Source organism: Leptonotus elevatus, chromosome 21 (genome assembly GCF_054856555.1).
Source record: "Leptonotus elevatus isolate MCC_2025b chromosome 21, RoL_Lele_1.0, whole genome shotgun sequence".
Taxonomy (NCBI): domain Eukaryota; kingdom Metazoa; phylum Chordata; class Actinopteri; order Syngnathiformes; family Syngnathidae; genus Leptonotus; species Leptonotus elevatus.
The window spans coordinates 14,251,732-14,275,480 of record NC_141259.1 but is presented as its reverse complement, the minus strand read 5'-3'; the positions used below and the strand labels follow the sequence as shown (position 1 = coordinate 14,275,480).

Here is a 23,749-nt window from a genome sequence, read left to right as displayed (position 1 = left end):
TGTCAAAGAGAATGCCTTCAGCGCTTTGCCGCCGCATGTTGCATGCGTGTGGGTGGTAACGCCCACATGCAACATGGCCGCACGTGTTTCTTGGGTGGGGGGGGTGGGGGGGGGGGGAAGAGAGAATTTATTGACATATTTTAAGCGCAGACCGCCACATCTTGACCAAGTTTTACGGCGGCGGCCATTTTAGCATCTTGCCGCTAACAAGTTGTTGTGCATTATTAATGGCCGCCGCCCGCCACTGGCAGGCGGGCAGGCAGGACGTATCGCCGTGATAAGACAGCAACAGCTCCTCTTTACATTCTTCTCCCTCTGTTGTTGTTTTTATATGATGAGTTTTTGTGGGCAATTTAAGAGCCAGAGGTTGCGTCTGAGAGCTGAAATGAAATCTACCGCCGGATTGATGATTTGCGTCCCGGCGAGCAAATATTCCTGAATTGTTACAGTGAGCGTGCAGCCATTATTCGGGCAAAGGCAACCGGCACGATGGCACTTTGCAAATAATAACTGCCAGCTGCCTGTAAATAATGATTTAATAGTTTAAACCAGAAAATGTAGATTGTAAAACAAAATCTTGATTTTTTTAACAAAAAGGCACCAGAAGTGCAATGATGCTTTGTAACCCATAAAATACCAATGACTACTTTCCTATTCGTCATTCTGTGTTTTCTCCTCCATGATCCCCACAGAGTTACTTCGCCTTAGTAGTTGCATTAAAAAACTCCCCAACTACGTCCACAAAGCACTACTTTTTTTTACAAAATGAAGCTTCTCCAGGAAATTCCTTGGCTTCAAGATGCCACAAGATGGCGCCAAAGCAATACTTTTGTTTTATTTAGCCCGGGCATAAAAAAACACTTAATAGTTTAGCTTTTCTGCCAATAACAGAGGACAAAGTTAAAAAAAGAAAAAGTCAAGCCTAAATGTAAATGTGTATAAATTAGATAGCTATTAATGGATGCGTCTTACAAGCATGATAAGCTATCGTAGCTTTTAAAAGGCTATCTTGTTCTACGTACTAGTTAAGTTTGGTGTTGTAAATTCCTTTAAAATGATACCTGACAAATTTCTTCCATTTCACTGACGTTGGTGCGAAGCTTTACTGCTCTCTGGTGGCCGCCCGCTGTATTGCGCCTCTAAGGGACACCTGCTAGTTTAAAAACAAAACGATATGAACAATACGCACTCTTCTCGTTATATCTTTTTTTTGTTGTTGCTGTATTTCAAAACGAAAGTCCCATTTAACGTAGTTTTTATACGTCAGTTTTTTTATTTATTTTTATCTTGAACCAAACTGGAAATCCTTAAAGAGGCAGTACGGGTCTTCCAGTTCGCGCATGCGCGTCACCCTCCTCGTCCTCCCCCGCTGCAAAAAAAAAACAGCACCTGCATTCTGGCATTCATGGTGACACAGTGAGTACATACGAATGGAGGTTTTATTTGCTATTCTATATTGATACATTGTGGAGTGGAGGGGGGGGGGGTGCATGTTTTTGAAGGAGGAATTAGTGCTTGTGTGTTTTTTTTTTTAAAGGGGGGTGTATTATTGTTAACGCAGCATCCAAAGCCAGGCTCGGTTGGTTACTCGCATTTGCATGCAACGCGAACGCGCTGCGCGAGCGTTTACAGTGCAAATAAGATGAGCGTTTTAAATGCAGATGTGCTGCTTGCATTTGGAGAAAGTGTTTGATCATGAGGGGGTCGGGGGGGGGGGGCGCAAGAGGCAGATGGATGCTGCTGCCTTGTGGCCGGGCTGCGTCCATTCACTGAAGGGTGGAGGAGGGAGGAGGGATGGGGGCGGGGGGGGGGGGGGTGCAGATGTGACTAATATTGCACGGCTGGCGTCAAAGTGTGGCGTCGCTCGCAGTTGCCGGGTTCGAAGCGGCCGGAGATGCGCAAGAGGCAGCAGATGCAAGTGCACCAGGAAGCCGCCACCGCCGCCGCCGCCGCCGCCCTCCACGCCCGCCACGGGATGGCCGACGCCCCCGCCAACGCCCCCGGAAACGCCTCCAACGCCTGCTGCTTCTGCTGGTGCTGCTGCTGCAGCTGCTCCTGGTAACTCAAAACTCACAAACGGGTAGAAAAGGGGCTGGGGAAAAAAAAGTGTGTAAATGGGCGGGGGGGGGGGGGGGGTTAATGAATGCCATCAATTGGTTATTTTAGCTTTTATTTCGATTATAATTAATTTTCGTGAACATATGCTCATTTTGATTTGCAGCATTCATTATAAATGAATATCGTTTCATAAAGCAAAAAAGTTTAGATTTTGTATTTGTCTGAAAAAAATTACCCATTTTTCATGTGCATCCCTAAAATTATTTCATATAGCCAGTTGTTTAATAAGTAATTATTTTTTGCTAATATCCCATGTTTATTATTCATTTATGCAATTAATTAGCAAGTTGTTTAATCACATTCTTTTTTTTAACTGCATTGTTTATTTGACTAATAATTAAATGCTCGTTTTATTTGATAATTTTCTGCATTTTTATTTTTTATTTTTTAGGGCTGTCAAAGTTAAAGGGTTAACTAATTAATCACATAATTAACGGATGAGAAAAAGAGCACGAGCGTGTGCAGTGGATACATTTTTTTGAAGACGTCCTCATCACTTTAAATAAAAATTAAAATAAAATAAAAAAGAGCACGTCACAGGTGCTTTTTAAATTTGCCGGGCAAAACGTTGATAAAAAATGAATTCATCAAAATTCTAAGATGTGATTAATCTGATTAAAATATTTCATCATTTGACAGCGCTCATATTTATTCAAAGTGCAATTATTCATTCTAATAATAAAGCAACAAATAACACTCTATTTATTCACAATTTAATTATATTTTTGAACAACTTTCCCGACGGTAAAATGATGTCCAAGTGAAAAAATAAGACAAGCAAATAAAGTCACGCAAAAACGCCCTTTTGAAGACATCGCAATTCTGCAAATAAGCTTTGCCGGTCGTTTTCCCCGCAAGCCGTTAGCAACTATGCTAATTAGAAATGACTTCATACCCTTAAGTCGTCGCTAGCCACAATGCTAATGTTAGCATCCGCTGGATGAAAGGAACTATTTCAAGATGACGTTTACATTTTCGGAATGGGCGCGATGTGTTTTGGAATCGTGGCGCACTTGCGTCCTTGAGGGACGTGCGAGTGATTGTTTTCGGCCTCCCGAGGCGCGTCCTAATTGTTGCGCGCGTTCCCGAGTGGGACGGCGCAACCCAATTAGACCTGGTGTCAGGTGCGGTGTACATTTTAATGGCATTTCTTGTTGCCATTCACGCGGCGGTCCCTGAGGTACACGCCCGACGACTGTTACCAGCTATTAATATGCCGTCCGTCCGTCCATCCGTCCGTCCCTTGAACGGCAACATTTGCTTTCATGCAGTTTAACCGTTCGAGGCGAAGACGAGACGATCCAGAGGTCCGCTTGTGATCGCAGGACGGAAGCTGCCAACAACTGTGAAGAAAGGTGAGATCCGCCTTTGAAGGTGGAAGGTTTTTTCGCTCATCCGATGCCATCTTGTGGTGCGGGAAGCCCCAAGCCGACGCTGGAGGACGCCCGTTCGTGGACGTCGTCGTTCGAGAAGGTGATGAAGAGCGCGGCGGGGCGCGGCTGCTTCCGCCAGTTCCTGCGCACCGAGTTCAGCGAGGAGAACATGATGTTCTGGCTGGCCTGCGAGGAGCTCAAGAAGGAGACCAACAAGACGGTGGTGGAGGACAAAGTGCGGCAAATATACGAGGACTTCATCTCCATCCTCTCCCCGAAGGAGGTAAACAAACCTTTTCCGGGGTCTCAAAATGCCTGAAAACTCGTGTTTTTGCAACATGGTGAAAATGAATGCATGTCAAGAGTCCGACTGTCGTTCACTATGGCATCAAGGACGATTTGCAATTTTTTGTAATGCAACTTTTTCATACTCTGGTTAATTAACATAAATGTGGTTACATCATTTAGTTCAATGATAGTCATTTTAGAGTGATTCATAGTTACGGTTAAAAGTAGTGTGAATCATTGAGTCATACTTAAGTTTTTAAAAAATATATATTCCACCATTAGGTGGCATTAGTGTTTCATGTTGGACGTTGATGGCAGAAACACTACATTTGTCTTTTCAATTTCAGAGCCAGAAGTGGCAAATCCAAGTCCAGAAAGTAAAAACCCTGCCACAGTTTGACTTTAAACTCGAGCTAGCTTATTTACTTGCTAGCTAGCTAGCACAAGGGGCTAAAGCCAAACTGGCAGGGTTTTTGCTTTGTGGACCTGGATTTGCCACCCCTGTTCAGAGCAATTTGTATTTGGAACATGAAGCAACTCGTGGACTGCAGGCCATTTTGTTCATTGCAAATTACAACGAGTCCCCACAAATAAATCGATTTTTGTCACATTAGTTATTGCTAAATGGTGTTATAGTGACTTCTTAACACAACGCTGTATGTCAATTAAAGCATGAACAAGTATTTAAAACAATGACTCTCAACATTGTTTTTAATGCCATTTGAGCAATTTTATTTTTTAGCATTTATTTCATTTGAGCATTTAAAGACTTGATGCTTTTTAACTCATTCACTGCCATTGACGGCAATAAACGTCGAAAACTAATTTGAACTATTTCTATTAGTTTAACATTTTTTTCCCACTTTTGTAAACAAGAGTATGAAAACCTATAATCACCTGACGCCCCAAATTTTTTTATATTTTCTTTTTAATTCATTCACTGCCATTGACGGCTATAAATGTCTAGAAATCATTTTAACTATTTTTTTATTAAAACATTTTTTTCCCACTTTTGTTAACAAGAGTATGAAAACCTAGAATTTGTTTACTGTACATTTAGAACAGATATGAAATGTGTGATTAATCGTGAGTTAACTAGTGAAGTCATATGCAATTAATTACGATTAAAAACTTTAATCGCCCCTTACACCCCGAATCAATTATAATATTTTCTTTCTTTTTTAACATTTTTTTATTCATTCTAACTTTTTTCCCCACTTTTGTTAACAAGAGTATGAAAACCTAGAATTTTTTTTATTGTACCTTTAGAACAGATATAACATTTGTGATTAATCGTTAACGAGTCAAGTCATGCGATTAATCACAAAAAAAACATACGCGAGACGTTAAACGGCCGGCTCATGATCCCCCCCCCCGCAGGTCAGCCTGGACTCGCGCGTGCGCGACGTGATCAACCGCAACATGCTGGAGCCCACCTCGCACACCTTTGACGACGCCCAGCAGCAGATCTACACGCTGATGCAGAGAGACTCGTACCCGCGCTACATCAACTCCGCCGCCTACACGGATCTGATCAAGAGCCTGGAGGCGCCTCCGCCAACGCCATAGAAGACTCACCATTAGCTTTAAAAAAGGAAGGGGGAAAAAAAAAAAAAAAGTCGCATGTGTCCCAAAGGGGTTCCGGGGTTCGATGTCCCGCGTTCACAGCTAGCCCACAAATGTCTATTTTTCTACACTCCCTAGCGCTTGACGACGTTGCACTTTTCTACCTTGTTTCCAGGAGGGGCCGGTCGGCGCGTTTCGCTGTTTTAGGTCCATCGCGAGCCTTAAAAAAAAAACATGGAAACTTTTCATTTTGACAACAGTTTAGAAGACGGAAAGTGCCTTTGGGACGAGATCTTCTACATTTGGAGTACATCCCGACAGGTGCCACATCTGACTTTGGTGCTTTTCAGCTCTTCTCCAGATTACATACCTGGATATAATAATACAGACGATGTACCAATATAGCTATACGTCGATCTATATTTATTTCTAAATATCTATGTATATAAAGATACCTATATATAGCAATATAGACATATATATATATATATATATATATATAGGCTGTGCATTTGGATACTGTGATATGCGTCATCTTCTATGAGGAAAGACGACGTGAAAACATGGCCGCCGCTATAGTTCTAGTTGTGTATCAGGGCAAAATGTTGGTGTGAAAGCAGTTCAATAAAAGCACAATCATGTTGTTTTGATTGACGCATTTCATTCAAAGTCACTGGAAACAGTTTCCGGAAAAAAATCCATGCCCAAAAATTTAGGGCTGTGCAATGAATCGATATTCAACCGCAATTTCAATTATTACACTCCACATTTACAAAATCAACATAATCGTGAAAAAAAGATGATTAATTTTAAAAATAACGTATTTAATAAAATTTTGCTTCGTCCAAAAGGAACTTGCAGAAAATTCTAATGTTGCAAAGAATTAGTCTTAATGTTTTTTTTTTTTCTTGTTTTGTAACAAAAAACAAATAATCGTTTGACTAATTGTGATTTCAATTATTGCCAAAATAATCGTGATCATTATTTTTTTTCCATAATCAAATAGCCCGACAAAAGGTTTTGTTTTTGTATTTAAACATCATTTTCTATGACATTTTTTTAATTGCCTGGTCTAAAACATATCATTTAACGTTGATTGTTAAAGGGATAGCCCGAATGTCCAAGGGTCAATTATCACTCGCCAATTATCTGGGAAAATAAATAAATTAAATACAAAAAAATCATAGACAATTCCGTTAACTCCTTCACGCACCATTTGAATCCATGTTTTCCCATTAAAAATGCATGTTAAAGTGTAACGTTCAACTGTACAATATTTCAAATCGGGGATGTGCAATTCATCAAAATTCACTTGCAATTTCAATGATTACACTCCACAATTACAAAATCGGCATAATCGTAAACAAAAATAAAAGATTATTAATACTAATTTTGAGTTGTTTAAATTTATATTTGCACCTTTTTCTTTTAAAATGACTCATTTAATTACGTAATTATAGTGTTTCACATCATTGTATTTGCCTTTATAATTTTAAATGTTTAAACATTTTCTTGTTTTGTACCCAAAAACGAATTATTTGAATAATCGTGATTTCAATTATGACACCCTTTACTTACCATTTCAATCAATAATTTGTGACTCGTGACTCATTCAAATAAAAACAACTGCATGCTAAAAATGGGTCCATTTTACCTGCAGCAGGCGGCTTTTAATATCAAAATAAGAAAATCTGCCATCTTGAAATGAGCCTAAAAAAACACATTTAACGAGTATGCAATTAAACTGTCGAATTAACAGATACTGAGCTACACTTTTAGCAACACATGAGCAAAAAAAATAAAATAAAATAAAAAGTAATACTAACAATAGGCCATTTATTGTGCGTTAAAAGTACAGCTCGAGATACCGCGGAACAGGAAATGGCTTTTTAGCATCACAATCAAGCGACTGACGTGACTCTACCGTAACGTCGCTCTGTGACGGGACGGACGGGACGAGCCTCACCCGCAGCGCAACGTGAAGCTTTCCCGCGCACACCTCTTTAGCAGCGGTGGAGGCGTGTTTGTTATCGTCAAGTGTCCTCGATCCGAGTCCAATTGGATGCGGCGGCGTTCATTCGTCGCTGAGGGCGGGCAGCTGCTTCTCGATGAATCGCTTGATGTCGACCATTTCCTGCACGCAAACAACATCGTTGGTTAGTATGGTGTCCCCCCCCCGCCAAAAAAAACAAAACTTGGTTGGTCTCGAACCTCTGGACAGGCGCTGTGCGGCAGGCCGGGATACGCCTTGAAGATGACGTTGTCGGGACCCAGGAGGCTCCTCAGCTTGTCGGTGGTGCGAGTGCCGAAGGAGAAGGGCACCAGCGGGTCGGCCTCGCCGTGGCACTGAAACACCGCCATGTCCTTGTTGGCGACGCCCACGCCCGCCGACGCCTACGCGGGAGAGCCGTTAGCAGGCGGCGGCGTCGCTGGAATCGAAGTGCCACGCCTACCTGAGCGAAGGCGTTGCGCAGGGGGAGCCAGCAGCTGAGGGCGACCACGCCGGCGAGCTTCTGCTGGCTGGTCAGCGCCGTGTACAGCGACAAAGCGCCGCCCTGTCAGGTCAAATAACATCAAGCGTGTCGGCTCGGGGAGCTTTAAATATACGGGGGGAAAAAAAACAAAAAAAAACACTTTTTGGATATTGACCTGCGAGAATCCACCCACGATGATTCTATTGGAGGGAATGCCGTTCTTCACTTCCTGGTCTATCATGGCTTTAACTGCAGAGGAATGAAAAGTTACGCGATTTCCTGAATGCAACGCGATGACATCACTTTGGAGCAACACACGCACGGTTGTCTGACGCTCTCTTGATGCCGGCCTCGTCTTCTTGCGCTTCTGGACTCAAACCGTAAATGTCGAACCTGAGCACAAACAAATCGTCTACAATACGCTGCAAATAATATTTTTTCATACATATTCATGTGCGGCCCACTTACCAGGAAGGCATGGACATTCGCATGTTCAAGGTGACAGGCATGGTCGGCCTGTAATAAAAATATTCAAAAATAATTAAGTATAATCATGTCAAATATAGTGAGAAATTTAAAAAAAAATGACGGTTAAGTCTTATGTTAATTTTGAAAGGAATACATACGCATGCGGACAAATGTACTTGACGTGCGGCGTCCTGATGCCGCCAAATGCTTCTGCCCAGCCGTGACTGTCCCAAAAAAAAAAAAATCATAAAATGCTTTTAAGTGTAATACAAGAAACGAATGCGTATACAGTACACATACAAACACGAGAAAGTATATAAATACATGAAAAAATAGATCCAGATGACCTTAGAACTCATTTGTATGCATACGCAGTTTTGATCCCTTCAATTTAATAATGTAATCATGTACGAGTGCCTCCATGACAACGATGTCCAATTTCTGTTCATATTGCGATTTAATCACATTTTGAAATCAAAATAATCCTCCCAAATCATCAAGTTAACAAGGATCCAAAGTCCAACTCGTTTTCACCGACCAACGCTGGCATTTTGGCTGGTGACGCAATTGTGACGTAATCTCGCAATTGTCCGTCGCACGCTGAGAGATTTATGCGATTTATGTTTTCGCTATAGTGGCAAGTTGAATCTTTGCTGGCCATACAAATACATACACACCTGCTATCTTATGTCGCAGTCAGTGTAAGTAACATTTAGAGATGGAAAAACAAAGGTGACCTACCCCGTGTCACCGAGGCCATGCAGAAAGATCACCTGCAAAAAGGTTTGCAATGACATCAGTTAGTAAAGGAGGCTGACGCCTATTTGACAGATGCTTATTCTGCAAATACACACGACTGGTGGAGGTTTGTGGTCATAAAAGTAACATAAGGGATGTGTTGGGAGGTAGTGGGTGCGAAGTAGTCGGGATTATCGACTCACCGCCGCGGTGGCTTTGCGGGCAGCAGGCACGATGGCAGGTAGAGGCGCCGACATGTTATTACCGCACATACAATACAACGAAGTACCCGTGAAGAAGCCGCTATTAAGCGAAATATCGAGGCGAAATGTCAAAAGGACGAATGTCAGGCGGACGCTTTTAAAACGTTTCTTTCGAGGAAGTTTCGTTTGAAGAAAACAACACACGAGCTAATCATACGAATCACATTACTTGGGACGTCGAGAAGGTGGCACAGGAAGTTCCGCCTTTTCTACTTTACGATTGGTTCTGTCGTAGGAAGACGTACGAAATGAAGGCGGCGATTGGTTCTTTGAAACGCCAATATTTTTACCTAACGGTAAAGGCAGACGATGCGACGCTTTGATCGCTACTTTACATAATTAAAATGTAGCATTGGAGCTTTGAAATTATTTTTTTTCCAAGACCACGAATGTTTTTATGCGATCATTTAAAAATATTTTTTAAACGTACACGGGTAGGCTTACTTCCGAATCACGATTTCTCCTATTTTGATTGGCTTCGCCGAAGGAAATGGACATCAAATCAAGGCGGTGATTGGTTTGCTGGTAAACCAGCTTTTTTTTTGTTGTAAAGGCTCACGAAAAGTAAATGCAAAGTTAGACGAGGCAACGCTTACAAAAGTATTTTTAAGATTGAATTTCGAAGCCTTTTTTTCCCGCTTCATGATTGGCTCCACCAAAGGGCGACAAACAGGATTCAAGCGGTGATTTGTAACTATTTTAAGGATTAAATGTAATTTAAAAAAAAACAATTAAAAAACAGGATTACGTTTTTTTTTTAACAATTTTATTTTTCAATATTGGGTAGAATCACTTCCGAAGTCACGCACGTCACGTGAGACGGGTCGTCTTGTTGTCCTTGGCTACAGGCTAGCTAGATCGTCGCCAAGTTTGTACCGACATGTGAAGTCACTGTCGACCCTCCTAACAATTATGTCTATTCCCTACAAAACCGGCGGCAAAGCTTTCGAAGCCTTGCGGAACCTGCCGCGCATATCCTTGGCCAACCTCAGGCCCGAGCCCGGCGCCACAAAGAACGTATGGTTGCATTTTGACACACCGTAAATGCGGGCTAACCTGGCTAGCGTGGCTAATGCTAACCGTACTTTCTGAAAGTCAATGTCGGCTAACTAGCTAGCGTAGCAACATCGGCAAAGAGGTTCGCTCGCGAGGCTAATGCTAACCGATCCACTCACTGTAATGGTTTCGTCTTTACACTTTTGCATTGTTTTGTAGGAAAGACGTCGGGGCAGAGGGCAGCACGGCGGCAGCCGCAGCGGACGTGGACACAAGGGACAGCGGCAGCGAGGCAACCGGCCTCGGCTCGGCTTCGAAGGCGGACAGACGCCCTTTTATTTGCTCATCCCCAAATACGGCTACAATGAAGGACACAGGTACATTCGTGTCAATAAACAAGGCCCGCGATAAGCATTGCTAATATAGGAAGACACGTTATGGGGGTGCTAAACAATGACAGTCCTTTCAGACGACCAGGCATTTTGGGGAGGACTTCTCACAGATGTAATACATATTTTTGTAAATAAAATCCTAAATAAATATTTGTCATGTAAATGACATAAATATGATTATACAAAAACAAAATATGTATACAAGTAAAATACATAAAGTAAAACCAATTAACTCATTCACTGCCATGAACAGCTATAGACGTCAAAAATTCATTTGAACAATTTCTATTAGTTTAGAACAGATATAAATTGCAATTAATCGTGAGTTAACTAGTGAAGTCATGCGATTAATTACGATAACAAATTTGAATCGCCTGACGGCCCTAATTTTTAATAATCTTTTCTTTAAAAAATATTCATATAAAAAAAATATATATATATTAATAGGGGCGTCAGGCGATTCAAATTTTTTATTGTAATTAATCGCATGACCTCACCATTAAACTCACGATTAATCACAAATGTTATTTCTGTTGTAATACAATAAAAAAAATCTAGGTTTTCATACTCTTGTTAGCAAAAGTGGGAAAAAATGTTAAACTAATAGAAATAGTTACAATACATTTTTGACGTCTTTAGCCATCAATGGCAGTGAATGAGTTAATGTACTTTAAATAATTTAAAAAGATACTACGACAAAATAATAATAAAAAAATATTTTGGGAATTAAATTACAGATGAGTTGAATTTGTTTTTAAATACGCCAACGAGTCACCAGGTAACCAACCTGTTTTTGTTCCGCTTCAGCCGGCGTCCTCAGTACCAGCCGCTGTCTCTGAAGCGCCTTCAGTACCTCATCGACTTGGGCCGCGTGGACCCCAGCCAGCCCATCGACCTGACGCAGCTGGTCAACGGGCGCGGCGTCACCGTGCAGCCGCTCAAGAGGGACTTCGGCGTACAGTTGGTGGACGAAGTACGTTGTATCCCATATCCCATTTTTTTTCTCACAATGCATTTAAAAAAAAAAAAAAATTAATTTGCAGAATTTAATGGTAAAAAAATCCAATTGAATCCCGATTTCAATGCCAGCATTCGTCTTCAATTATTTTGTTAGTTTGTTGGTGTATTTTTTGAGTCTGCCAGCAGATGTCGCCACTCACAAAATCTCACATTTGTGTTTCCAGGGCGCCGACTTGTTCTCGGCCAAAGTGAACATCGAGGTCCAGCGCGCGTCCGAGAAAGCCATCGCCGCCGTGGAGAGGAACGGCGGCGTGGTGACCAGCGCCTTCTACGACCCCATCAGCCTGGCCATCCTCATCAAACCCGTCCCGTTCTTCCAGCGCGGCCAGCCCATCCCCAGACGCATGCTGCCCGGCGAGGACCTGCTGCCGTACTACGTGGACCCGGACAACCGCGGCTACCTGGCGAACCCTGACCACGTGCAGCGGGCGCGCCTGGCCCTGGCGCTCAAGTACGGCTACACGTTGCCGGACATTTCCCGAGACGAACGGTACGAGGTGCTTGCTGCCCGCAAGCACACGCGGCAAATCTTCTTTGGACTGGCGCCGGGCTGGATCGTCAACATGGCCGAGAAGAAGATCCTCAAGCCCTCGGATGAGAAGCTACTGAAATACTACGCCTCCTAGTGGACATTTTGTGTATTATTTCAACCAGTGGGTCTTGAGCTTGAGTGATCAAAATAATTTGCAATAAATTGTCGTAAAGCGCCAATAAAACGTACTGAAGCAGTAGTTTGTAAAGTGTGTTCATGGGCTCCCTCTAGTGGAATGCAGTAGTATCACCAAATGTTTAAACTACATTATGGACAGTGGCTTGAATTTTGGGGGGCTGTAACTAACAATTATTTTCATTTATTTTATTTTATTCAAACTCACTGCGCAGATGATGGATAACAAAATGATTATAAATTCTTTACTGTTTTGGTCCATAAAATGTGTCAGCAAATTGGCAAAAATGTTGATTATTGGTTTCCTAAAGTAAAAACAGATGTTTGCAAAAGTGGATTCAAGTCTTTTCTTGGGAGAACAAAATATATTTTTGTTTTTAATTGAGCAGTACCTTGACCTATGATTTGATTTGTTTTTACATAAGCAAGTTAAGTACTGAAATGTATTCATAGTTTTCTGCATAATTATTCGCAACTAACATTCACCTAATTGCCAATTTATTATTTTTTGTGAAATCCTCACACCAATTTTGTCTATACAGTATTGCTATTTTTGTTTACAGGCCAAAGTAATAATAATAATATTGCTTTGGTGCCATCTAGTGGTATCTTGATGCCAAGAAATATAAGTGTAATTTAGACATAAGTAGTGCTTTGCTTTCATTTTGGTGCCAAGGAACACGTTTATGTTAAAGTGAGCTAAGGAGCTTTGTTTCTATAAAAGTAGTGCTTTGTCGCCATTTGCAGCAGGGCTCATGCCCAAACCTCTCGTTTCTGCATTAAAATCAATTGGAATATCCATCTCTTAAAAATAATAAGAAATAAAAAATTGTTTTCACTGATTACAAAACGTCTTGGAATGTTCACACGTTCTCATTTGGAAGGGAAAACATTCCGAGCGCGACAGGTGAGCGGGCGGGAAATCAAGACGAGTGGAAAGAATGAAAACAGGAAACAGATGGCAGTGACGTGTGTCACGTGCAGCTTCGGAATGAGTCACGTGACGCGCGGCAGCTGTACGTCGTGACGCGCGCCTTTTATGGCACACAATCGGAGGCCGATGTTTCACTTCACATTACGATCAACATGCGGCAAAGATGACATTTTGGCATCATTCAATTTTACAAAATATTATTTTCATAAATTTGTTAAGAAAACTACTTTTTGTGTGTACTAATTAACAAATATTAATATTAATAGCCCACGTTTGTGGGAGTGTTTTTGAAGAATAGTATCCTATAGAAAATGTTGATTCTGAAAGGAAATTAAAATCAGTAAAAAAAAATAAAAAAAATCTGCCAAAATTGATATAAGCATAAAAAAAGTTTGTCTAACAAAAATAATATTCCATATTTATTTTTTCTTCTCCCACGTCCATTATTTTAAAAATATTTGTCTAATTTGGAGAGGAGCCATTTCTCACAAATTGGAAGTTTATCAATGTTTTTTGGAATAATATTTTGTGGGGGGGGGGAATCAATAGCAAAGGTCAACTTAACACATTTTAAACGAACCATTCTTGGCAAGATTAAAACATTTTATGTTTCTGTACTTTTCAACCACTCTTTGATTGTGATGACAACATGCAATGCAGAACCCTTTTTTTTGTGTGTCTTAACGTCATTAATCGTTATCATTAATAGTTGATTGAGTGACACCAAAATCACAAAGACAAAATCCATCATGGCTGACAAAATGTTGTTGTTGGCATTTTTGCTTGTCTAATATACAGTCTACTAAGTGATGTCTGCCACCTAGGTGTGGACCATGCTATTACAACTTGAAATTGATCAGTTGTGGTAGGGGAGCATTGATTTATTGATCTATTGATTGATTGATTTTTTGATTTATTGATTGATTGATTGATTGTTTTTTTGATTTATTGATTGATTGATTGATTGTTTTTTTGATTTTTTTGATTTATTGATTGATTGTTTTTTTGATTTATTGATTGATTGATTTATTGATTGATTTTTCAAACGTTAGCCATCCCTGACCTAGACAGCAAATATGTACCTTAAGGTTGCCTCCATCGCAAGGGTCCCAATAAATGCCCCCAGTGCCGATCCAAAGGACCCCAAGAGGAATAAATGTGTCCCATTTTTCTCTGCGCTCACTTGAAAAATTGGGAAAGGTAGTTGGGCCTCATGTTTATTTTGTGGAAATGGCCTCCTGGCTATAAATAAGTGCACTATTTGATGCTTCTTTATCAAAGGAAGCATATGTTTGTGTGTTGACATTGTGCTCCGACACAAAAGCCGAAGCAGCCGCGACCCGCTGGACATTTCGGAGAAGAGATTTGGACAGAAAAGTTGTGTTTTTTTACAGCCTTCTAGCGCTTCAACGTGACACGTAGAAGCGGCGTATAGGCTGAGGACAAATCTGGGCTGCATCCTCAGCACATCAAATAAATCAGAACGCAGGAAAGAAAACGCCGAGTCATTGTTTAGCGGCGGGCGCGCTGGCTTATCTTCAAAGCAGCAGATCTTTTGCACTTCAACTCTCAAAACGCTCGTTTCTCTTGCTTGATTCTTTCTTGGTGTTGTTTTTTCGACGTCTTTGGACTCGCGTTTCCATTTTCGGATTGTTCGCATTACGCCATTTTTGTTGTCGCTAAGGTGACTTTTTGCCATTTGGATCGAAGATCGGTTTATTTTCAAAGCCGTCAAATTGCATTTTGTCAACCTGAAAAATGCACAGTCACGATGCTAGTTTCATTAGCACGCTTATGCTATTTTGCTTTGCTGTGTTAGCGCTAGGCTAATGGCGTAAAGGCTAAGCTACGTGGTTATTTTAAAAACACATTTCTCTGATTTATGTTCACTTTGTCAGGATACTTAAAAGTTGTAAATCTAAACGAAAACATTTGGCCGAGCGACAGGTTGTTTCAGAAAAAGTGTATGAGAATATTACACGAAATTGCTCCTTTGTCCAAAAATTGATACGTGACATCGTCATCTGGCAGAAAACATACAAAAGTCACATTTTGTTAGCAGGATTGCCGGAATCATTTTTAACTTGCTGTCACAACATTTCGATTTCCATGTAGATTGCCAAATTGCTCCAATTTTCTCATCTTTTTCCCCCAAACGTTAAAAAAATAAAATAATAATTTTCAAAATTTCACGACTAAAAGCCATCTGAACACAATTCAATCCCGTGTAATTTTCCTAATTTGTGTCTTTTTGTGGCTTTCAAGTGGCTAAAACGTGACAATTCGATGTAAAAGAATATAAATGACAAAAAGGGACAAAAATCTGCACCATTTGGATGTTTCACTAGCATTAGCACAGCTTGGGCTCCCTCTAGTGGTACACAAAAGAATGACTGAATTAAAAGTTCACGATTGTCACACAGGCTTAGACATTTACTTTCTTTCTTTCTTGTATTTAACTTGTAAGTACGATTACGTTTGCATTTTGATGATTGTTTTCCAAAGTAAAAGCGAACGTCGGCAAATTCTTATTTCGAGGATAATCCGACTGCTTTTTGGCGAGCGTTTGCCGTTTAGAGGCTGAAATTTTTGCGGATTTGTTGAACAAGATCTCATCGCGATGAATCGACGGTCAAAACAGCTGTGGATTCGTTTGATAATTGATTAGATTGGTCGTCTATTTTGTTGCACCCGGTATGCGGGCTCTGTCTACTTGGTATGCAAAAGATAGTTGATCATCGATTAGCTGTGGATGAATCGAATAACCGCTGCTTTTCGTTGCTCCGTTGCGAAGTGTTGCGAAAAGTTTGTGAAGGGCCGCCGGCGGCCGTAGACTTGAAAAGGATTTGTCTGGCTGCACATTAATCTAATGTCTGTGTCTAACCTGTTCACACCTAATTAGAGCAGCCGGCAGACATTTTCTGCCACTTAACGAACGTGAGGATTTGTTTGGGGCTCTCGAGGGCCACTTAATGGCGGCTCCGAGGTGCCCACGCAATATGGACGACGTCCAGACGTCCTTCATTTGTGCCGATAACGAGCAGGGCTTATCTGGGCCTTGTTGATTTGCGAAGGAATTGCAGCAATGCAGGCTTTCTTTTATTTATTTTTTATGTGAAAGTCGTATTCATTCAATAGGAAGTACTTTTTTTTTTATGATCTATGGTGTATTTTTTTAAAATTATTTTATAGAATATTTGCCCAATTTTTCACATATACTCTATGTAGGCTATTTTTATATAATTTTTTAAATGTGTATTTATTTTAAATACATTTCTGAAAAAAATACCTTTGTGCATTTAAATCATTTAGCATTGTTTTATTTTTATTTCTTTTTGTTTTTATTTCATATAAACAACAAACAAAAGTTTATATTTATAAAATTGACATTTAAGTATAAATATTACACTACTATGACATTTGTGCATTTACATATTTAATTTTGTATTTTTTTTAAAATATATATTCAGTTAAATCATACAATAATTTGTCAGTCACATAAAATAGAACATTTCGGAATTTATATATTTGGTCTTTTTCAATTAATCATCTTTTCTCTTCATTTGAATATTTCTGTGTCAATTATTCATTTATTAAATTTTTTCTATACACAATAATGCATTTCTGAAGAAAAAAAAATCTTTACTAAATGTTTCCATTTATTGAGTTGACAAAATCCTGCATGTGCTAATATTAGAAGTCAAGGAACCACTTTGGGTCCCCTTATGATTCCTGATATTAAACACATCACACGCATGCCTTGTGACATTTAATGGGAGGGAGGGGGTCTTTTTTTTTGGGGGGGGGGGTGTTGGGGTGTTTGAAGTCTGGCTCAGTCCACGTTGTTATCAGCGCCTCATCATTGTGGGGGACCTAATGAAGGGGCGGGGGGGCTTGTAATCCTCTCAGCTGGCCTGACGTAAGGCCGGGCAGGGCGCTGTTTACACTGTGGGGTGGGGGGTGGGGGGCACTTAGAGGGGGGGGGGGGTCATAGTTGGCTGCATAGAATGCTGTCTGAGCTTTCTATGGATCTTCAGCCTGCTGTGCCCATACAATACAAAAGCCAAAGGAAGAAGTTTGCTAACACCATGCAAGGAATACAGTGCTTCATTATGACACCTTCATGTCAGGGGGGGGGGGGGGTTTGGTGAGGGTCCAAACAGAACAAATAATACACAAAATTATGAGTATGCAGTTTTGAAATCCCTTCAAAATTTGACATTTGCTGCGCTAATGTGAAGCTGCAGGCTAACGCAAAGATCAGAAAAGTCTACACACCCCACCAGGTTTGTGGAGGGGGAGAGGGGGGGGGGGCTACTTTTAAAAAGTATTCTGGTACAGATACTCGTTATCTGTTCAAAACCCTAATAATCCAAGTATCCTAATATTAAAGTAATGTATCTTGAGTACTTTAAATTACTTTTGGATTACTCCAATAAGGCAATACAACGTACCATGCTTGTCACAAATAAGACATTTAAATATATATATATATATTATTGAGTGTTAGGAGTGACACCTTACAAAAAAAGTACAATTTTAAAAATTTAATATAATTATATTTCATTTTCTAATGAGTGGAATTATTGTAACATTCCTTTATTTGGAGTAGCCTACTAAATACATGACAATATAAAGAAATGTCATATTAAATATAAATAATGGATTGCAATAGTTATGATCATGTTATTTATAGATTTTTAATTCAACTCCGTGGACTGACTGTGCTGAATTTTCAGTGGCTTAGTGGCAAACGTGCACGTTTGGCCTGTCGGCCAGCAGGAGGCGCAGTGAGCCGAAACCAGCGTTATTGTATTCCCGCTGTGCTTAATTGATTGAATCGATTACAAGCAACAGCTTTGTTGCACTTTTGCGTCTTTCGCAGCACATCGGCGCGTGCGTGACCTTCAACACCGTCGATGTGGATTCGGATCCACCCCCCCCTCCCCTCCAGCACCCCCCCTTTTTTTTTCTTTACCCCCACACTACACGCGTTTAGTCTTGATGAGTCTTGAACACATCAAGCCAAAGTCCAAACGCGAGCTTTTGTTTAGCTCCAAGCCGGATGACGTCATGGATTTTACACCTTCGCCGTCACGTGACGTCACGCCAGCTCGCGAGTTTTAATGGACGCCATTGCGATGCAAAAGGGACAATAAGCGACTCGTCCGCGGGACAAAAGAAGCGCAGGTGCAAAATGTTTGGTAGCTTTTTTTTGCGCAGGTGTCATCAAGCTTTTGTTTGCCGGTAATGGAGGCGGGACGGCGCGGGGGGGTTGGGGGGGGGGCACCTGCAATCATCATTCGAGAATGACAGGACAGCATTCTGCAATATGATCACGTTCACGTTTCATGGATTAAGTCCTCATTAAGGTGTCCGTATATATAAATACAATACTTTACATGATAATAAACTTTTTTTCTTTTTTTTTTAAAGTATAATAATAACATATAAACTTCGTTCGTCAACGTTATACGACGAATGAACAATATATCATCAAAAGAATGCTTTAAAAAAAATGAAACTAAAATTCAATATTACACAAAATTATTGCATCTATGTTTTGATTTTATTGTATTCAAACAAATGCTTATTAAAAAACGAAATGTTACATTTTTTTTAAATACCAAGCGATTTACTCTTGAAATCATTAGACTTTTTTTTTTATTCAAAACAAAATCATAAGCAGTGCACACTTTACAAAAAGACCTAAATGTAGGTTTGTTAATTGTCGTATTTATTGAAAATATTTTATATATACAAAGTATATGATTATTTTTTTATTTATAATTGTTGTATTTATTTATTAAGTATTTTTTCTAAATAAAATATTAGCTCATTCACACCACTGGCATTCATCACTTTTAATAAAAGTGTTTTTTGTTTGTTTTTTGTTTTAACGAAATAAAGATTTTAAAAAATTCAAATTGCAAACGCTTCCATTTCTTTTCTTTGTGTGCGTGTGTGGCTGCATTTTGGAACATTTGAATGCTTGGAGGTGAAAAGGCCAAGTTGGTTTCTGGGAGTCTGTTGAGGCTTTCAATACACTTCAAGACTTGTCGAGCATTTTCAAGCACGCACTTGTCTTTCTTTCTTTTTTTTCTTTTTTTTAATCTTTCTTTCTTTTTCTTTTTTTAATTCGCGGGTCGTCTCTCCTTGCAGATGATGAATCGCTCTTTATCATCATCATCATCATCATCATCATCATCGTCATCGTAGCGGCGTCCCTTTTGTGCGCGTCTATCAGCTCAAATATTTGCCAGGCGCAATAAACGCGCGCGTTTGATCATCTGCGGAAAATGGGACAACACGCACACGCGCGCGCACACACATGCACTACACGACGCCTACAATGCTTGATAAGTGTGTATGTGTGTTGGGGGTTGGCGTCTTGAGTGCCACAATGTAATTAGTAACTAGCGCCCCCCCGCCCCCCCCCCCACCAACGCCACTTTGATGTACACCCATCAATACTGTCAGGACCTATTGATTGGATTCCAGCACACTTCAACGGGAAAAGATTGGATTAATAAAAAAAAAGAAAAAAAGAAAAACGTTTTCTTAAAAAAAGAAAAGAAAAGAAAATGTGAGGGAGCATAAGCATAACATAATGAGGAATAAAAAAATAAAATTATTAACGCCGTGAATTAAATCGTTAAAAAACATTTTTTTAATTAGCGTTTAAATAAAAAGAACGCAAGTGAAAATAAGCGCGAAATTAAGGAGTAAATTGATGGGAAAAAAGTAATACAAAAATTAACCGCACATTTTAACGGGGGAAATTAATTGAAATGTATTTTTATTTAAAATTTTACATAAAATATAGAAAACGAAACAAAAACATAAATATATATTGGAAATTGAAGTAAAAATGATACGTTAACGTTGCTATTAATTTAAAATCTGCATTTTAATTTCATTGAAAAAAAAAAAACTAAATTCGCGAATGCCTTGAGGCTGTCTGAAGGGAAGGGGGGGGGGGGGGGTCATTGGGACCTCACCTGGACTTCACACCTTCTATCCCTTCCTCTCATTGGCCGAGGCCCCAAATAAATCCGAGGGTCCCGCGACGGCGACCTCCCGACCCCCCTCCCGGCATGCACCACTTCAGCGAGGAGCCGCCGTGCGTCTCGCCCTGCGGCGCGTCGGCCTGCTCGGACCTGCCGGCCAGCCCGCACCGCTCGCTGCGCTCGGACTCGGCCCAGGCCCAGGCCCAGGGCCCCAACAAGTGCGGAGGCCCCCCGGGGCAGCGGGTGCGGAGGCCGCTGAACGCCTTCATCATCTGGACCAAGGAGGAGCGCAGGCGGCTGGCCCAGCTCAACCCCGACTTGGAGAACACCGACCTCAGCAAGATTCTCGGTGAGAACCCCCCCCCCCCCCATCCCTCCTGGACGGGACCCATGAAAGTTCCATTCACAAATGGTGATTGATGATGATGATGATGATGATGATGATGATGATGATACATTTATTTGTCTTTTTTGGTGGCAGCGTCTAGATGAGAGTTTCTACGATGATTAAATTAATTAATTATTATTTTATTCGTTTTTGTATTTAGATTTTTTGTATTTTAATATCATTATTGGACACGTTTTTCATTATTAGTAGTTACAGTAGTAGTAGTAGATTTATTACATATTTTTTTATTTTAGAATTACTTTTTAGCCTTAAAAGTATTTTTTTGTAATATATTTTCTTGTCACGAAATCATTTTCGATTATTTTTATTCTTATGTATTTTTTTTTAGCTGTTAAAAATAATTATTTGTAATAATTGAAATATTACAATTATTTAGCAGATGCATTGCATTATGATGACAATGGGGATGATGATTATTATTACAGCATTTAATACTTAATATTGAATTTTTTTTATTGTAGCTAAATTATTTTTAAATTATTTTTTTATAGTTTTAGCCATGGCAGCAATTTTTTATTTACTTTTTTAGTATTATTATTATTATAAGAAGATATCATTTTAATTATATTGCTTTAGTATTGTGACAGTATAATGACAGTAGTTTTCAAATATTTAGTATTGTCTTTATTACTTTATGATTTTTTTAAAGATCAGTGTTATTTTTTTCAATTATTATTTGATTATTTTCTTTATTATGGTTACTAGATTTTTTCATTGTTATATTTACTTATTAAAAGGCAGCCATTTGCACCGATCGCAACCATTTTCGAACATTTTGAGGGATTTTTCAAGCCCCACAGAATATTATGCCGTATGATTAATTTCACATCGATTCTACTTTTTTAATTCTCGAGTAACATTGCAAGAAATGGAACCGCTTTGCTTTATATCCGGAGAAAAAAAAAGAAGCTTTTTGTGAAGACAAACACATATATATACACATATTTTTCTTCCGCTCATTAATGACACAGACTTCAGCTAACTATCAACACATATTGGTTTGATATATAAAAACATAAATCATGTAGGAATGCACGCTTCTGATTGTCCCCGCTGTGAACAGAACTTTTTCATCTCAAATGGTTGCACCGCTTCCCCCTGCTGGCCGTTTGGCTCATGATCACACCGCAAGTGCTTGCAAGATTTGTCAACCTCGACCAAATGAATAAAACAAACCAAACGACATCAACTCAACTTTTGGTCGGCCGGACGACTTAAGTCGTCTTTGGCATTGAATGACTTTTTTTCGCTTGATGTTTGCGCGCAGGCAAGACGTGGAAATCGATGCCGCTGTCCGAGAAGCGTCCGTACATGCAGGAGGCGGAGCGTCTGCGCGTGCAGCACACCATCGACTACCCCGACTACAAGTACCGGCCCCGCCGCAGGAAGCAGCTGAAAAAAAGCGCCAGGACGCCCGGCGCCGAGACATCGCCGCCCCTGCGCCCCCCCGACGGCTTGGACCTGACCTACAACCTCACCTGCCTGCTCCACAACCAGCACCAGCAACTCCACGGCCCCTTCGCCGGCGCTTATCCCGATCGGGGCTACCCGACCGGCCCCTTTTGTCAGGAGGCCTTGCGGGATCCCTACCCGAGCGAGCCTCACCTGCGTTTCGGGGGGCAGCGGCACGCCGAGCAGGCCGAGTCCAGGTTCTTCGGCGGGCCCTCGCTGGACGTCTACCTGGAGCGGGTCCAGCTGGACACGCTGTACGATCTGGACCGCAGCGAGTTTGAACAGTACTTGGGCCCGCCGGGTCCGCTCAGGCCCGAAGCGGTGGATCCCGGCTGCTACCGCAGACAACAGCGCTCGCTATCCTGAACATGAACACACAATTTATATTTATATTGGGTTATTTTTAACCCAGCAGTCAAGCAGAGGTGGCAAATCCAGGTCCACAAAGTAAAAACCCTGCCACAGTTTAGCTTTAGCCCCAGTTGCTAGCTAGCTAGCTCCCTTGCTATCTCCCCGGGTACTTGTTTACCTGCTCGGGAGCTAGCTAGCCTGCCACAGTTTAGCTTTAGCCCCAGTTGCTAGCTAGCTAGCTCCCTTGCTATCTCCCCCGGGTACTTGTTTACCTGCTCGGGAGCTAGCTAGCCTGCCACAGTTTAGCTTTAGCCCCAGTTGCTAGCAAGCTAGCTCCCTTGCTATCTCCCCGGGTACTTGTTTACCTGCTCGGGAGCTAGCTAGCCTGCCACAGTTTAGCTTTAGCCCCAGTTGCTAGCTAGCTAGCTCCCTTGCTATCTCCCCGGGTACTTGTTTACCTGCTCGGGAGCTAGCTAGGCTGCCACAGTTTAGCTTTAGCCCCAGTTGCTAGCTAGCTAGCTCCCTTGCTATCTCCCCGGGTACTTGTTTACCTGCTCGGGAGCTAGCTAGCCTGCCACAGTTTGGCTTTAGCCCTATGTGCTAGCTATCTAGCTCCCCGGGTGCTTGTTTACCTGCTAGGGAGCTAGCTAGCTAGCACAAGGGGCTAAAGCTAAACTGTGGCAGGCTAGCTAGCTCCCGAGCAGGTAAACAAGTACCCGGGGAGATAGCTAGGGAGCTAGCTAGCTAGCACAAGGGGCTAAAGCTAAACTCTGGCGGGGTTTTCACTTTCTGGACCTGGATTGTCTGTCGAATATATGGTAGAATTTCTGTTAATACAATCAACATAGTCAATAAAAGTATTTACTTTAAGTAAACCGAAGCTACACCGCATATAAAAAGTCTACACACCTCTGTAGAAATGGTAAAGGCTTGTCCGCACAGCAGGGGGCAGAATTCTTACGAGACTTCAAATAAACACCCTGAAAAATGATCATAGTGTTAAAATATGTATATATTTTTTTCAAATATTGATGAATGTTAAAAAAAGAAAAGAAGAAAAGAGGTCCAGGCAAAGGTCACTTTTCTCGTGCCTGTCTGTCTATATTTTGTGTGCATGTTTCTTTTTTTTTTGTATGTGATTGTGATCCAATAAATAAGATTTAATTCAACTGTCAACTCGTGTGTAAACTCGACGCTGAGGGGGAAACGGGAGGAAACCTGCGGGGATAA

General features: G+C 40.9%; 4 protein-coding genes across 4 annotated transcripts; 3 read left to right on the top strand and 1 right to left on the bottom strand.

Moving 5' to 3' along the window:
* Positions 1-1,357: 1,357 nt before the first annotated feature.
* Positions 1,358-5,987, top strand: LOC147156060 (regulator of G protein signaling 20-like). The gene is made up of 5 exons (XM_086066230.1): positions 1,358-1,416; positions 1,871-2,058; positions 3,390-3,473; positions 3,540-3,774; positions 5,160-5,987. Exons 2-5 carry the CDS (start codon positions 1,895-1,897, stop codon positions 5,346-5,348), a joined length of 672 nt encoding a protein of 223 aa, XP_085922356.1. The 5' UTR covers positions 1,358-1,416; positions 1,871-1,894; the 3' UTR covers positions 5,349-5,987.
* A 1,002-nt stretch (positions 5,988-6,989) lies between these two features.
* LOC147156059 (acyl-protein thioesterase 1-like) lies at positions 6,990-9,544 on the bottom strand. The gene is made up of 9 exons (XM_086066229.1): positions 9,229-9,544; positions 9,029-9,060; positions 8,446-8,511; positions 8,288-8,335; positions 8,142-8,212; positions 7,995-8,068; positions 7,799-7,900; positions 7,557-7,739; positions 6,990-7,479 (listed from the first exon to the last, which is right to left on the bottom strand). Exons 1-9 carry the CDS (start codon positions 9,295-9,297, stop codon positions 7,420-7,422), a joined length of 705 nt encoding a protein of 234 aa, XP_085922355.1. The 5' UTR covers positions 9,298-9,544; the 3' UTR covers positions 6,990-7,419.
* Positions 9,545-10,090: 546 nt separating this feature from the next.
* mrpl15 (mitochondrial ribosomal protein L15) lies at positions 10,091-12,695 on the top strand. The gene is made up of 4 exons (XM_086066228.1): positions 10,091-10,305; positions 10,504-10,661; positions 11,484-11,649; positions 11,861-12,695. The coding sequence occupies exons 1-4, from the start codon at positions 10,201-10,203 to the stop codon at positions 12,320-12,322; spliced, it is 891 nt and encodes a 296-aa protein (XP_085922354.1). The 5' UTR covers positions 10,091-10,200; the 3' UTR covers positions 12,323-12,695.
* Positions 12,696-20,550: 7,855 nt separating this feature from the next.
* Positions 20,551-22,534, top strand: LOC147156057 (transcription factor SOX-8-like). The gene is made up of 2 exons (XM_086066306.1): positions 20,551-20,656; positions 21,984-22,534. The coding sequence occupies exon 2, from the start codon at positions 22,001-22,003 to the stop codon at positions 22,532-22,534; it is 534 nt and encodes a 177-aa protein (XP_085922432.1). The 5' UTR covers positions 20,551-20,656; positions 21,984-22,000.
* The last annotated feature ends 1,215 nt before the right edge of the window (positions 22,535-23,749 follow it).